Source organism: Diaporthe citri (assembly GCF_014595645.1).
Source record: "Diaporthe citri strain NFHF-8-4 chromosome Unknown scaffold_8, whole genome shotgun sequence".
NCBI classification, from domain to species: Eukaryota; Fungi; Ascomycota; class Sordariomycetes; order Diaporthales; family Diaporthaceae; genus Diaporthe; species Diaporthe citri.
Window position 1 is genome coordinate 479374 of NW_025064853.1, and position 13029 is coordinate 492402.

The 13029-nt window shown below is 54.3% G+C and overlaps 5 protein-coding genes across 5 annotated transcripts; 4 read left to right on the forward strand and 1 right to left on the reverse strand.

The window, feature by feature from the left end:
• Positions 1-1030: 1030 nt before the first annotated feature.
• Positions 1031-3994, forward strand: INS49_014524 (uncharacterized protein; the record flags this gene model as incomplete). The annotated part of the gene is made up of 6 exons (XM_043175214.1): positions 1031-1246; positions 1299-1343; positions 1414-1690; positions 1743-2642; positions 2699-3910; positions 3981-3994. 6 exons carry the CDS (start codon positions 1031-1033, stop codon positions 3992-3994), a joined length of 2664 nt encoding a protein of 887 aa, XP_043020171.1.
• Positions 3995-4311: 317 nt separating this feature from the next.
• On the forward strand, positions 4312-4938 carry INS49_014525 (uncharacterized protein; the record flags this gene model as incomplete). Its single annotated transcript, XM_043175215.1, has 1 exon — positions 4312-4938. One exon carries the CDS (start codon positions 4312-4314, stop codon positions 4936-4938), a length of 627 nt encoding a protein of 208 aa, XP_043020172.1.
• A 503-nt stretch (positions 4939-5441) lies between these two features.
• INS49_014526 (uncharacterized protein) lies at positions 5442-7870 on the reverse strand (the record flags this gene model as incomplete). Its single annotated transcript, XM_043175216.1, has 7 exons — positions 5442-5625; positions 5703-6296; positions 6443-6555; positions 6708-7438; positions 7544-7664; positions 7724-7735; positions 7796-7870. 7 exons carry the CDS (start codon positions 7868-7870, stop codon positions 5442-5444), a joined length of 1830 nt encoding a protein of 609 aa, XP_043020173.1.
• A 709-nt stretch (positions 7871-8579) lies between these two features.
• On the forward strand, positions 8580-9334 carry INS49_014527 (uncharacterized protein; the record flags this gene model as incomplete). The annotated part of the gene is made up of 3 exons (XM_043175217.1): positions 8580-8732; positions 8792-8980; positions 9044-9334. 3 exons carry the CDS (start codon positions 8580-8582, stop codon positions 9332-9334), a joined length of 633 nt encoding a protein of 210 aa, XP_043020174.1.
• Positions 9335-9867: 533 nt separating this feature from the next.
• On the forward strand, positions 9868-11607 carry INS49_014528 (uncharacterized protein; the record flags this gene model as incomplete). The annotated part of the gene is made up of 1 exon (XM_043175218.1): positions 9868-11607. One exon carries the CDS (start codon positions 9868-9870, stop codon positions 11605-11607), a length of 1740 nt encoding a protein of 579 aa, XP_043020175.1.
• Positions 11608-13029: the final 1422 nt, after the last annotated feature.

Consider the following 13029-nt stretch of genomic DNA (forward strand, 5'->3'; position numbering starts at 1 on the left):
ATCATCCCAGGCGTATGGGACTTTTCTGCGTTTCGAGGCATTTGCAGGGCGTTTGGGGAGGATCATGGACGGAAGAAGGGGTTCTAGGAGGCTGGTTGCATCGGTACAATGTTGTTGCTGTCTCCGGCTATTATAGACCTTTGGGCGACGTACCCGGAACGCGGTCTCGGGAGGCCGGCCACCCCTAATCTTGGGATATCGGAAGGAAGACCGTCAACAAAAGAAATTGAATGTGCGCTTTAGATATACTCAGAAGGGCAGAGGGTTCGGCGGTCGACAGCCGAGGACGACGTCAGCGCCTCTTCGCAACCTAATTCACTTGACTTTTTATCTTCCATCGCACGTGCCAACGGTCAGGTTTCACAGCATTCAGGGAGGCCGCTGAATGGCTCAAAGTCAGTTTGACAGAGATACGACAAGGCCTTGGTGCGGACTGTCAGCAGTGTGTGCGTCCAGGTATCACCCTTATCGCCCGTGGTGAAGTTGTACGGACGGGAGCGAATTGACTTGCTGTGCGATCCACTCACTCTGATTCACTGACGGAAGTTTGAGGCCAGCTGCAGCTGAGGCAGGTGCAATGCCGGGAAAGGGCAGGCCCCCATCTAGGCTGATCTGGGCTGAAGGAGTACATGGAAAGGACGAACGGTGCTTCGGTTTCCCCCTCGCTCACCTGCAGCGCGAGCCAGAGCAAGCAAGTCAACATGCCGACCAGATCCCAGCTCTCAACGAACACCTCCTGATCCCTTTTCGTCTTCTCTATCATCCGCAGTGGCATATTTCAGCTCTTCTTGGATTGCACCAACTGCAGTATCTCGCTATCGCCCTCCTGTACTTACCCGTGGCTATTCACTGCACTGCAGCTTCGTTATTGGACATTCTTGAATCCTCGATACCAATCCCCGATGCTGGCAACGGATGGCGACTGGGCGTATCTCAACTAGCATCTGCTGCGTTTCCCATACCTTGTTTCATGCGCAGTGCTGCTTTTCATGATTGTTGTCAATGTGGTCATCCCCTATCTCTTGCGAGTATGAGGGCGTCCCGAGAACTTTCCACGCCGGATCTGCAGCCCAGGCCGTCGGTCACGGGGTATCATGGCAGATTGTCGGTTCCAGTCAAAAAGACATCCAGTGGCCTCCAGAGCAGCGCAACCTGGACATCAAACAGCGGTGATTTGATGTCCGACACTGACGAGATTGCGAACCGAGATAATTTTGTTGAAGAATACAACAGACTAGCCAAGAAGGTGTGTACACTCGTGTCGACCCATTGATTCCGTTTGACTGACCGTAAAACAGCATGGCGTGCGTCACCTGGTCCCCGACCCCCCCGAGAACGCTGAGGTATGTCTTATACCACCCAAGCTGGCTGTGCATACGTCTGCTTGAAGAGCGTTCCTGACGTGGATACCAGTCCGAAGGGATCGCTCCGAGACGGAATTGGTGGTCACGCACCTTCAGAAGAACTTCCAGCCAGTCCACGGAGCATAGTGTGAAGCGCAAACGCAGTGTTGGCCATGTGACGGTACATATGATGCATCCTAAAAGGGACAGTCTCAAGGATCAAGACCTCCAGGGGCTCGTCCGCCTGTGTGGCAAGAGCTTCTTGTATCTGCCGCCTGAGTATGCGCCTGGGTCCTTGATTCTTCCAACGTGCTTCCGCGCCACTGCGCAGCATCTGGTTCATTCCGGTTAGCAGCCTGCCCATCTCAACGCCAACTTTAAGTGACTAAGACTAAGCAGCACCAGAGACTCGTGGAGTTTTCAGAATCCCAGGTTCGGTGCGAGTCGTCAACGAGCTGTACGAGTTTTATTGCGCACACCAGGCAGGAGGCGATGTCGCCAACACAGTTCGAAGCCCAAATCTGCCCTCACACATCAACGCCGGTATCCATGACGTTGCTTCCCTATTCAAGAAATTCCTCGCAGGCCTACCAGGAGGAATCCTCGGGTCTCTTTCACTGTTCGACGCGCTGGTTGCGATCAACAGCCAATTGTACACTGACCCGGAGTTCAGCAGGACAAAACAAAGCAAGCTTCGGGCGCGGCTCATTGCCCTCGCCGTTGGAACTTTGAGGTCACAATACAGAAGGGAACTGATCTGTGCTGTTTTTGGTCTTCTGTGTCTGCTCGGGAGAGCTGCAGAGACAGCTCCAAGGGAAGATGAGTCGGGAAGGCCGTTGCCCACCTCAGACCTTATGGGCTACAGCGCTCTCGGGATCGTCTTTGGACCTCTGCTGATCGGCGATATGCTCGGCTCTCATTCTGTGAAGCTCGCAGATCCCAGTTCTGGGCTGTTTCTTGTGCCGATGTCACCTCAGCCGAAGTCAAAGAAGGAGAAGAAGAAAGCCAAGGAGTCGGCTGATGAACCCCCTCAAGCTTTCTGGGATGTTGACAAAATTCACGTTGCCAATGATATCACGGAAATGCTCATCACAAATTGGAGAGACGTTGTTAAGCAGATGAGGAATCTGGACGGAAGCTTGAGCATATTGCGACACCGCAGCCGTGCCTCAATTTCTGAGGACTCAAGACAGGCAAGGAGCTTCACGAGACCTTCGGAAGATGTTTTCACCCATCACAAATCTATCGAGGTACGAACGTCTGAGGATCGTCCGCCTAGCCCAACAGCTTCTTCCTCCAGTGAGTTTGAGTCGGAGTTCCTGATTTTTGGGAGGTGTAGCTGACCTTGGCCTAAGGGGCCGTGTCTTTCAAACAGACAGATAGAACCAGCGAAGCTCTTTCTGTGAAGAAGACGCGCCAAAACACTGCCCGCTCCGCCTCGAACCTTGCCCGGGGCTCGAACCTAGGAGTTCTCTCTCCTCCGAAGGAGGAGTCTGGTAGCGAGAATCAAGAAAATCTGACTTCCAGGCGGACGACACCTTTGAAGAGCTCTCTCAGGTCACCCGGCAAGAATGCAACAGACAGTCGAAAGGCAGGTGAACCAACGAATTACGAAAATGCTCCGCCTACAAGCAAAGGTGAAGACCCTACTGTGCAGTCGCTCTATATCTCCTCGGTGCCCACTGGACCACTAGAATCGACGATGCCAGACAATGGAGCCACGACGGCGAAACATGTGGCAACAAACACAACTGAAAAAGACATATCAACACATGAGGCAAAGGCTGATACCCCGCGACGTCGTGACCACCCTTGCAGGACTACATCGAGAATTCCGAAGCCCACAAACCAGGATGACTTGAGTGTGGCTCCTGGGAAGAATCTGAAACCCACGTTTTCGTGCGACCTGGACTCAATGACTGCATACGCGGTGGTTCCTGGTGCAAAAATACTGAGTGGAACTTCTACCATGCGGTACCAGCCCAGAGCATCTCACACAGACTCGACAGCTGAGTTGAAAAATGTGGGATCGTCGAGCCGGTCACTCAAGTCCACACATGAAAAAGAAGACAACCAGGCGGAGAGATTGGCTATCGTTCCAAAGCATATTGTCACCCCTGACCAGATGGACGGGGCGGCAGACACTGTATTGACTGGAAACTTGTGCCGTGGATCGTTCCTTGATCTCAAGGACCGCTTCGAGGGGCGGCAGATTGCTATTAATCGACCATCGTCCTATCCCATCTGGAAGAGCAGGTCTAAGGCCCACTTGCCACAGCACATTGATGTGCACAGTCAAGACCAGAAGCCGCCCTTGATCACTCCACGGAAAGCCTCGCCCATGTCAGCCATCAGCAGTCGTGGTAATCTCAAGCGAGGTGCTGGTAGGGTAATGGATTTGGCCGCAAAGTTCGACAGTGCCGCCAAAAATTCGCCCTGCATAACTCTCGTGGAAGGTTCTGAGTACAAGCATCGACGAGAGGTTGCTGGACTGGTCTCCCCATACACCAGCAACCCGTCTCCGCTTCAGTCTGCTACCTCGGCGTCGACTCCAGCTTCACTGATGTGTCAGTCGCGAGACAAAATGATGCTGCCCTCCGCAACAGTCGACAGTGCTAAGAAGTCTAGAATTCCAAGACCGCAGCATTTGAACAGCGGTGGCAGGACTGAATGTGAAGCTGGGCCTGCGACTGCTCAAACTCAATTATGTTCGCAGCTGGGGACGGTTCTGTCACATCCCGCAGAAACAAAATTGCTCACTCCCTCAAGCTCGCCCACCAAGAAGGAGATCTCTGACACAGGTTCAGCATCCTTGACACAGCTAGACGGTTCATCGAAGATGCCAAGACCTCCCCTCATGCTTTCATCTCGACACGAAATAAGACCCGCCACTTATTACTCCAGCCCCATAGTACCAACCACGACTTGTACTAGTAATAGTGGGTTACCTCACCTCTCACAGCACAGTATGGCATCGACCTACAGCGAGACTCCGAGCTACAGCCAAGACTTATGCTCGCCCAATCTCAGCTCCAGCCCCAGCAGAGGTTTAGGCCGAGGTCGCAATGCCTCCTCGCTCCTCGATCAGATCCGTAGCCTCAGACAAGAACTGTCGTCCAAGAAAGAAGAGTATGCCCAGCTCCGCCTGGAGTTCGAGGAGAATAGAAAGGCAAGCCAAGTGAGTGAGATCCTGCTGCGGGAAGACATTGATCGTGCCATGGCGGATTTGGCCAAGTGGAAGCGGAGGGCCGAGAGGGCCGAGAACAAAGTCGAGAGCTTTGAGAGAATGGCAACGCGAGCTCAAGGAATACGTGCGCTGAGTTCTGGACGCAGCCACGATTTCTCTTTCGTGAGCGGCCTGCCCGATGACATTGATATTGGTGAACGTTCTCCGCAACACCAGCCACTGTCTACAAGGATGAACCAGAGTGCAAGGAGAGCTCCTGAGAATATCCGACCTACGGGGACTTCCGTTTTGATGGGTAGTGACTCCATGTCAGATTGTTCAGGGAGTACGGTCGTGAGAAATACGGAGGGACACTGGGCTTCTGTCGATGAGATGGTCGATCCCGCACTTATGGATGATATACTGTAGACGAGGCTTGTGTCGTGCCGTCCTTCCTTTAGGTTGACTTTGAATGTCGATAGCCGGGTGGCTTCACAAATGGGACGAGTCACGAAGGAGGGCGAGTCCCAGCTTGTCAACAACTATTCTTACGTAGCCTAGAATTCGCTGCTTGTTAGCTGCCGGTGGGAGATGGGGTGGGGAATCGCACTGCCAACCTGGTCAAAGGGGCCAGAACCATGTCGAAAGCTGCTTGATGGACCAAACAACCACCTATTGAATCTGAAGATAAACACAGGTACCTTGGTCTTTGTGTATGAATGTGCCATGATTTTGCATGCGACCCCAACGCCGATCAAAAACTGGTCGGCATCCAGTATGAAAATGCCCCGAATAATCTTCCTCAACCAGCAAAATTTCCCGCGGTACACTGGCCTTGCCAAATGTCTAATGTATTCATGATGTTATGAGTCTAGCATGCACAAAAGCCTGTGGATAACTCCCGCCATAGAAACAGGTTCGAGCGTCATAGTCTATCGCGAGCCCGTGAATCGCTCCCAGAGATTACCGGCGCTGATCCTCTCAGGCGACAGGACCGTGGTGTTCCAGGCCTCGACGCCGTCCACGAAGAGGCGGTATGAGAGACTACTCCTGCCGCTCTCGGGTACCTTCTCGATAGTGATCGCGCCGAACTTCGAGTACCCGCTGTTGATGTACCTGAGGTGTTTGGTCAGTAAGTGATCGGTGCGAAGTCTGCAACCGACGAAAGGGGTAGAGGCGGGATGAAGGCGTACTTGATCTTGACGTCCTCATCGTCAACCTGTTTGTAGGTGCCGATGGGCGAATAGAACTGGCTCAGGGGGCTGGCCGAGAACTCGTACACGGTCGCCTCCTCGGTCCACTTAGAGCCCTGAGGCGGCGGGAACTTTGTGGCCGCGAACTCGTGCCTGTCTCCAGACAAGACGACGACGCCGATGCCGCGGGCGGCGGTTTCCCACATGGCCTCGAGTATCACCTGCCTCTCCGCCAGGAATCCGCCCCAGGTGTCCTGGACGTTGACGGGCCAGTTCTTGGTGAAGGGCACCGACGAGGCGACAACCTTCCAGTCGACGCCCCTGGGCTCAGGCCTGCGCAGAAACGCGAGCAGGTCTGACAACTGCGCCAAGCCGAGCATTGTCTTTTCCTTGTCCTCGTAGTCGATCTTGTTGGATGATCGGTAGGAGCGCGTGTCCGCCATGAAGAAATTCGCTGGGCCTTGCGCGAACTCGAACCACGTCGGCCCGGCCGTGGAAATCGTCCAGTTGGACTTCTTTGCGGCGGGCGGGTTCACTGCTGTGTGATAGTGGTGCCATGGATCCACGGCGGCAGCATACACACCGGTAGTATTGCTATATGCGTTGTTAGTAAGTTAAATCCTGACATTTTTCGCAATGCTTAAGAACACGACGAGTCTCTATATGGAACAGCAGCTTCCTTGTTCTCGAAACACCTGCAACACATTGCATGGCACAGGATGGGCAAAGAAAACACGTACCCATCCCAATCATTATGAATTTCATGGTCGTCCAAAACGTGAATCCAGCTCAGGTTCTGCCCAACGCTAGGCCACTCGGGTGAAGCATAAACTGCTCTATACTTCTGGCGGAACTGTAACAACACAAATAAGTCAGTTTCGTGGCCAATGAAAAGTGTAACATTGATTTGATATTGGCTGTAGGGCGCAAGACACCCTGTTGAGACTTCCTTGAGACAGTGTAGAAGGGGCGAATATTTGGACTTCAAGATGGGCGGTCACTTACGTCTGCGGCGCTTTCGCCCCATTCGCGAGGGACATCTGCGTAGATGAAATCGCCTAGGAACAGCATGAACTGGGCACTCAGGTTTGGTAGAACTTTGCTAAGCTGGCGCATTCCGGGGATCGAGAGAGGGTGGTCCAGTGGATTATAGGGAAGACGATTGACGATACAAGAAGTTGACAGGAAGGTAAATTTGCCGTCGAACTTGTCTGGGTATTTGCCGGCTTTAGGTGCTGATGTAAATTCACCGGAGTGGCCGTTCGAGGTCCTCCACTCATATGTGCGTTGCGAATGATGATTCAGAGCAAGATCAACCACAGCAGTGTAGTCTGTGTCATCAGACGTACTTTGGACCTTGCCGGCTACCAGGTACTCGTCTGTAGAGAAGGGAAGTTCACTTTCCTTGACACGGATCTCGAAAACGACGGGCATCTTTGTCTGATCGGGCTCTCGGACGAGGAATTTCACCTCTTTGTCAGAAACGAAGCCCGGTCTGACGAAGGACAGGTCCTCGGTGGGGAGCAAGTGTTCTGAGTAAAGGCGGTCTGCAACCATGGTCACGCAGGCTAGGTTGATCAGGAAGGTGAGCAGCGTGAGGACGAGGTTGCGTGGGTTCGGGACGCCTGCCAGAATCGTGCGCCACAGACCGACAGTCTGAGATCCATCTATGGTTAGCTGTGTACCAGTGACATCGACATCCTCGATCACATCGCCGTCGACCTCCTCGAATTGTCCTGATATGTGTTAATCACCTGCTAATGAGCCTGAAAAGATGCATTCTGGAACAGAACAACAACACAACAGACGAGGAACCGGAAGAGGAGAAGAAGGGTACTTACGAATCCGAGTGGTTTGTGTCCTGACAACTTCCTCCTGGCCATCTTGCAGACTGGAGAAGAAGCTGGTGATGGAGGAGGGGATATAGATAGCAAAAGCCGTGAAGGCGATGGGTGCGAGTGGCTATTGAACTCATCAGAACCGAACATGAGCGGAGCCTGTGCAGCGATATCTGAGCTCACAGGTAGCAAGCCCTACTCAACTTGGTTAGCTATCTGGACTCAAGAAGACTGCAGCTTGCTGGTACGACTTACCCAGCGCAGGAAGAAGTAAGAGACAGCTCTCAAAACAACGGTCGAGGTCACCGTGAGGACATTGTTGATGGCCATTGTTGCGGCCGTGAGACTCGCTGCCGGATGCCGGGCTACGGGTCAGACGTTATGGTTCTCACTGCCTGTTTACCTGTTCCGGGTATGCAAGAGTGCCAGGTTGAGACCAAGTCGGGTTCGGGGGAGCTCAATCACCAAAAGATAACCCGGAATCATGTTGAAACAAAACCGAGCAGGGGGTTGAAGTAGGAGTGTCTACGAGGGCTGATGTCATTTATTACCAACTACTTGCTTCCGTCTGGTCAAACATACAGTACATCCTACGTGGAGCTACTAACACACATACACCACACTGTAGGCACCACAGTCTGCGGGTGTACACATATGTACCATTTGGGGCACTCTTCGCCGCCCACTCCTGCAGGCCCGGAGTCGTCAAGGTTACCCCCCACCCCCCCACGTGTACCTTTTGATAAAATGATTCTGAGCATGTACTGGAGTGCTACTGTATTGCACTGCTGGAGTCAGTCAACCCAGTAACGTCCGTACCTGTTATAGGTATGTACCTAGACGGCCAGACAGGTCTCCACCTGGCCCCTGCATGACACTGCTCCGCTTTGGGGATAGCGCTAGAGTAGCTGGAAACAGTTGCACCGTGGCATGTCGCGACGAAGCTGCTTGCTTGCTGGCCGAACAGAGCCTCGCCTACCGTCCACCATCTCCCTTGTGCCCCGTACCCAAACCCAACACAGCCAGCTGCCGCCCGACGATGAAGCTGACATCTATTGCATGCGGGCTGGTAGCCCTGTTCGCCGGCCATGCTTCTGCGACAGCGCTGACCTACAAGCTTGTCGCGAACGAGAAGGCCTGCTTCTACGCCCACAACCAGGACAAGGGCCAGAAGATCGCATTCTACTTCGCCGTACGCCCATCCCCGAGTGCCGATTCCCCAGCAAGGCCCTGTACTAACAAGCTGCCCAGGTCCAATCGGGAGGTTCTTTCGATGTCGACTTCGAGGTTACAGGACCAACGGGCAAGATTGTAATTGACGGGCAGAAGGAGCGCCAGGGAGACTTCGTCTTCACCGGCAACGATATTGGCGACTATTCGTTCTGCTTCAACAACGAGATGAGCACTGTCACAGACAAGTTTGTCGACTTTGAGATTGCGGTCAGTACCACCGATCCTCGAATGCTGCTACGACCACTTCCTAATACTTCATTCCGCCTACAGGTCGAGAACGAGGCCCGGGTCAACCTCCCCTCCAAGCAGGGTAGCTCCCCAGAACAAACAACCTCCCTCGAGGAGTCGGTCTTCAAGATCTCGGGCCAGCTCTCCACCATCTCCCGAAACCAGAAGTACTTCCGCACGCGCGAGAACCGCAACTTCAGCACAGTCCGCAGCACAGAGAAGAGGATCGTCAACTTCAGCTTGATCCAGTGCGGGCTGGTCGTCTGCATGGGCGCGCTGCAGGTCTTTGTCGTGCGCTTCTTCTTCCAGGGCGCGAGGAAGGGCTACGTGTGATCGCGCTGCCACACTCTTTTTCTTTGGACTCGTGCATGGCGTAGGATGGAAATTGGTATAGGTGCCTATCCAGTGTATTTCCCCAAAATGTGGGGCTCGACTGATTTTACGAAGCATGAAAAGTGAGCTGGGCTTGAACGTGTTCTTCCGTCAGGGCAACGTAACTGGGGAAGAAGATGGCCGATGGCCAAAGGCGGCAACTCCCCAGGGCTTGACAACGGTTTTATCGATATAAAAAATACCGAGACATAGAATCACGGCTATGGACCGCCAGTTTGGCGTGTGTGACAGACTCGAACTGTGGCCATTTCCACTCCACTTGAGCAGCGTATTGGTGAATAGATAGTAGATATCTACCTATTAGTCGATAGGTAGGTATCCATGTACTGTTAGACCAGCCGAGACTTGGGCCCATGCACGGTGGCCCGTGCGCCCGCAAACGTCGGGACCTTGACTTCTCTCCTAGTCTCGCAATCAGCGAGACCAAGCGCAAACTTCCAACCTCCATAAGCCATCCTCGCCATCCGCCCAACATGGCTTCCCTCGCAGCTGCACTCTCCCAGTCCCTCCCCAAACCAAACTACACTGGTGAGGATGAGGAGCTGCCATCGCGCGCCAACCAACGTGGCCCCAGAATCGTTGGCCCCGGCCATCTAGACGAATCCCAGATTGTCCTCAAGCGAGCAGGCGGGCCACCGCCCTACGGACAGCGCACTGGATGGCGACCACGCAATCCCGAGGATTTTGGCGACGGCGGCGCGTTTCCCGAGATCCACGTCGCGCAATACCCGCTTGATCTAGGTCGCAAGGGCGGCTCGTCAAACAAGTCCAACGCGCTTGCTCTCACCGTCGACGGCGACGGGAAGGTCAAATATGATGCCATCGCGAGGCAGGGCCATGCGGAAAACAGGATTGTGCAAACAAGCTTCAAGGACCTAATACCGCTGCGGCAGCGTGCCGACGCCGGCGAGATCAACCTCGAGCGGCCGAGCGAGGAAGAGGTCGCCGCCACGGCCGAGAGGACGAAAGCCGCGCTGGAGAAGCTGGTCAGCGGAGCTGTGGCGTCACAGAAGCCCAAGAATGTCAACGTCGGAGGCGGACGGGACCCTACATTTGTGAGGTACACACCGGCGAACCAGATGGGCGACAACTCGAAGAAGCAGGATCGAATCATGAAGATTGTTGAGAGGCAGCGTGACCCCATGGAGCCCCCCAAGTTCAAGGTCAAGAAGATCCCTCGTGGCCCACCTTCACCCCCGCCTCCAGTGTTGAGGTCTCCGCCAAGGAAATTGACGGCGCAGGACCAGGAGGACTGGAGGATCCCGCCGCCAGTGTCGAACTGGAAGAACCCAAAGGGTTTCACGGTCCCGCTGGACAAGCGTCTAGCTGCAGATGGACGAGGTCTACAAGACGTACAGATCAACGACAAATTTGCACAGTTCTCAGAGGCGCTATTCATGGCAGACAGGCATGCCCGTGAGGAGGTCAAGCAGCGAGCTCTGATGCAGCAGCGTCTCGCGGAGAAGGAGAAGCAGCAGAAGGAGGAACATCTCCGCGCACTCGCTCAGCAGGCCCGGGAGGAGAAGGCCGGGCACAGTCGGCGTCGGTCAAGATCAGGCAGCTATGACAGCCGCTCAGATTCCGGGTCGTCATACGACAGCGATGAGTCGGCAGTGCGTGAGCGTGAAGAAGCACGAAAGGAAAGGCGCCGCGAGGAGGAGCGAAAGCTCCGGCAGTCTCGCATGGGGGCGGAGAGGCGCGTTCAGGTCATGGCTCGCGAGCAAAATCGTGACATCTCCGAAAAGATTGCACTCGGCTTGGCGAAACCTACTCAGAGCAAGGAGGGAATGTACGATTCACGGCTCTTCAACCAGTCAAGTGGCTTCGACAGCGGTTTCAATGAGGACAACCCCTACGACAAGCCTCTGTTCGCAGCGCAGGACGCCATCAGCAGCATCTACCACTCGCGTGCGAACATGGACGAGGATGATGAGACGGCCGGGGACAAGGAGATGGACAAGATTCAGAAGTCGAGCCGATTCGGCGAGGTACTGGGCAAGGGCAAGTTCAAGGGGACGGAGGATGCAGGGGAACGCGAAGGGCCAGTGCAATTTGAGAAAGAGGCGGCCGACGTGTTCAACGTAGACAAATTCCTGTCTGAGGTGGAGCAGTCGTCGGGCAAACGGGGCTATGGCTTGCAGGAGACCGATGACCGGAAATCAAAGCGGCCAAGGGTGGAGGATGACGACGACGATTGGGGTGGAACAGCATAGGGAAGCCTACGGAGCTCCGGTATTCTCGAGCGCATGAATGTCGAAGAAACATATCAACGCCTCCTTGCGTTTTACCGTCCAGGGTATCTTAGTGCCCATGGCTGTATGACGACCACTTTTCGCTGCTCTGGCCCGAATCCTGATTTCCATCTGCGACACCACAGGCCCACACGAGTCGTGCGCGCAAGCGAATGATCTTGATGCCTCACAATTATTTAGTTCGTCACATGCAGTAGTTGCAATCTGACTTTCGCTCGAGAGGAAGATTCTCCTAATGAGTTGCGATCACATCACATATATATAGCCTTCGAACCCCACGCTACAAAAAGGCTTCTCCTGACGTCTTACCGTTGAGCTTCTTTTATCTCCGACACGAGGTTAGCACGAAGGTTCAGCAAGCCTTGTAATTATCGGGTGCGCACCCAAAATGTCCCTGGGATTGCAGTTTTGGCTCGGCCACTGCCGCTGTCACATATTGCGCCGAGACGCCTGAAAAGCACGGATCTCGGAGTCGTCCCTGATTCGCGCTTGATGAGCACGGAAGATTGGCCACATGAGATGAGAAATCAATGTCTTGGTCCTGGGTCTTTCACTGCTGAAACTTCTTCGATTCAGGCATAGGCCGCACAGCAGACAGTTGCCAGCTGCCAAGACCAGTCAACGTCTGGAAGTCAACCCCTTCCCCATCCTTTCTCGAGCACGATTGGGTATCAGTTTTCTCAGATCTCCCTCTTCCACTGATGCCACATGCCCTCCGATATGCTCTTTAACATCGTGAAAGGCGACAACTTATTGCTGAATTATTACCTGCTGTGACACAACTCCAGACGCAACGGCAACTTCAGGACAATCTCTCACGCTCTACGTCACCCGTGAGTCACTCGTGAGGCATCTGAAATCTCTCGACGGCGCCGATCGCGATCATCATGGCCCCAGCCCAACGAGCCAGCCACCCAGTCTCACGAAACGCATTAACGAGCTTGAACCTGAAGCAGCCTGGGGTTGCCCCAGCTGCTCACGAACCTGATCTGCCCCGGAGGGTTGAGCTTGATTCCAGCGCACTTCGCTTCGTCCCGAAACCATTGCCTTGTGTCGACCCTTAGGCCGTGCGCTATTGAAGCTACCATCTGAACTTGAACATTTGTCTGATCTTTTAGAGGTGCCAGCATACGCGTCTGGTAGCCTCTGGCAGCGGTGATCGCATGGACAACACGGTCCCACATGCGACACGACAGACTGTCTCGCTTATCTGGAGTGTGAAGCTCGCTCTCGCAGACAGTCAAGCTTTTGTTGCGTGCTGCAGGGCAGGAACAGGGCGCCAGGTCTGTGCATTACATGCAGAGCCGGGGCGGACACATGAACGACAGCCCCGTGGGGCAATCATCTGCATTTCGAGACAGGCGTGGCAGGGCATGGCAGGGC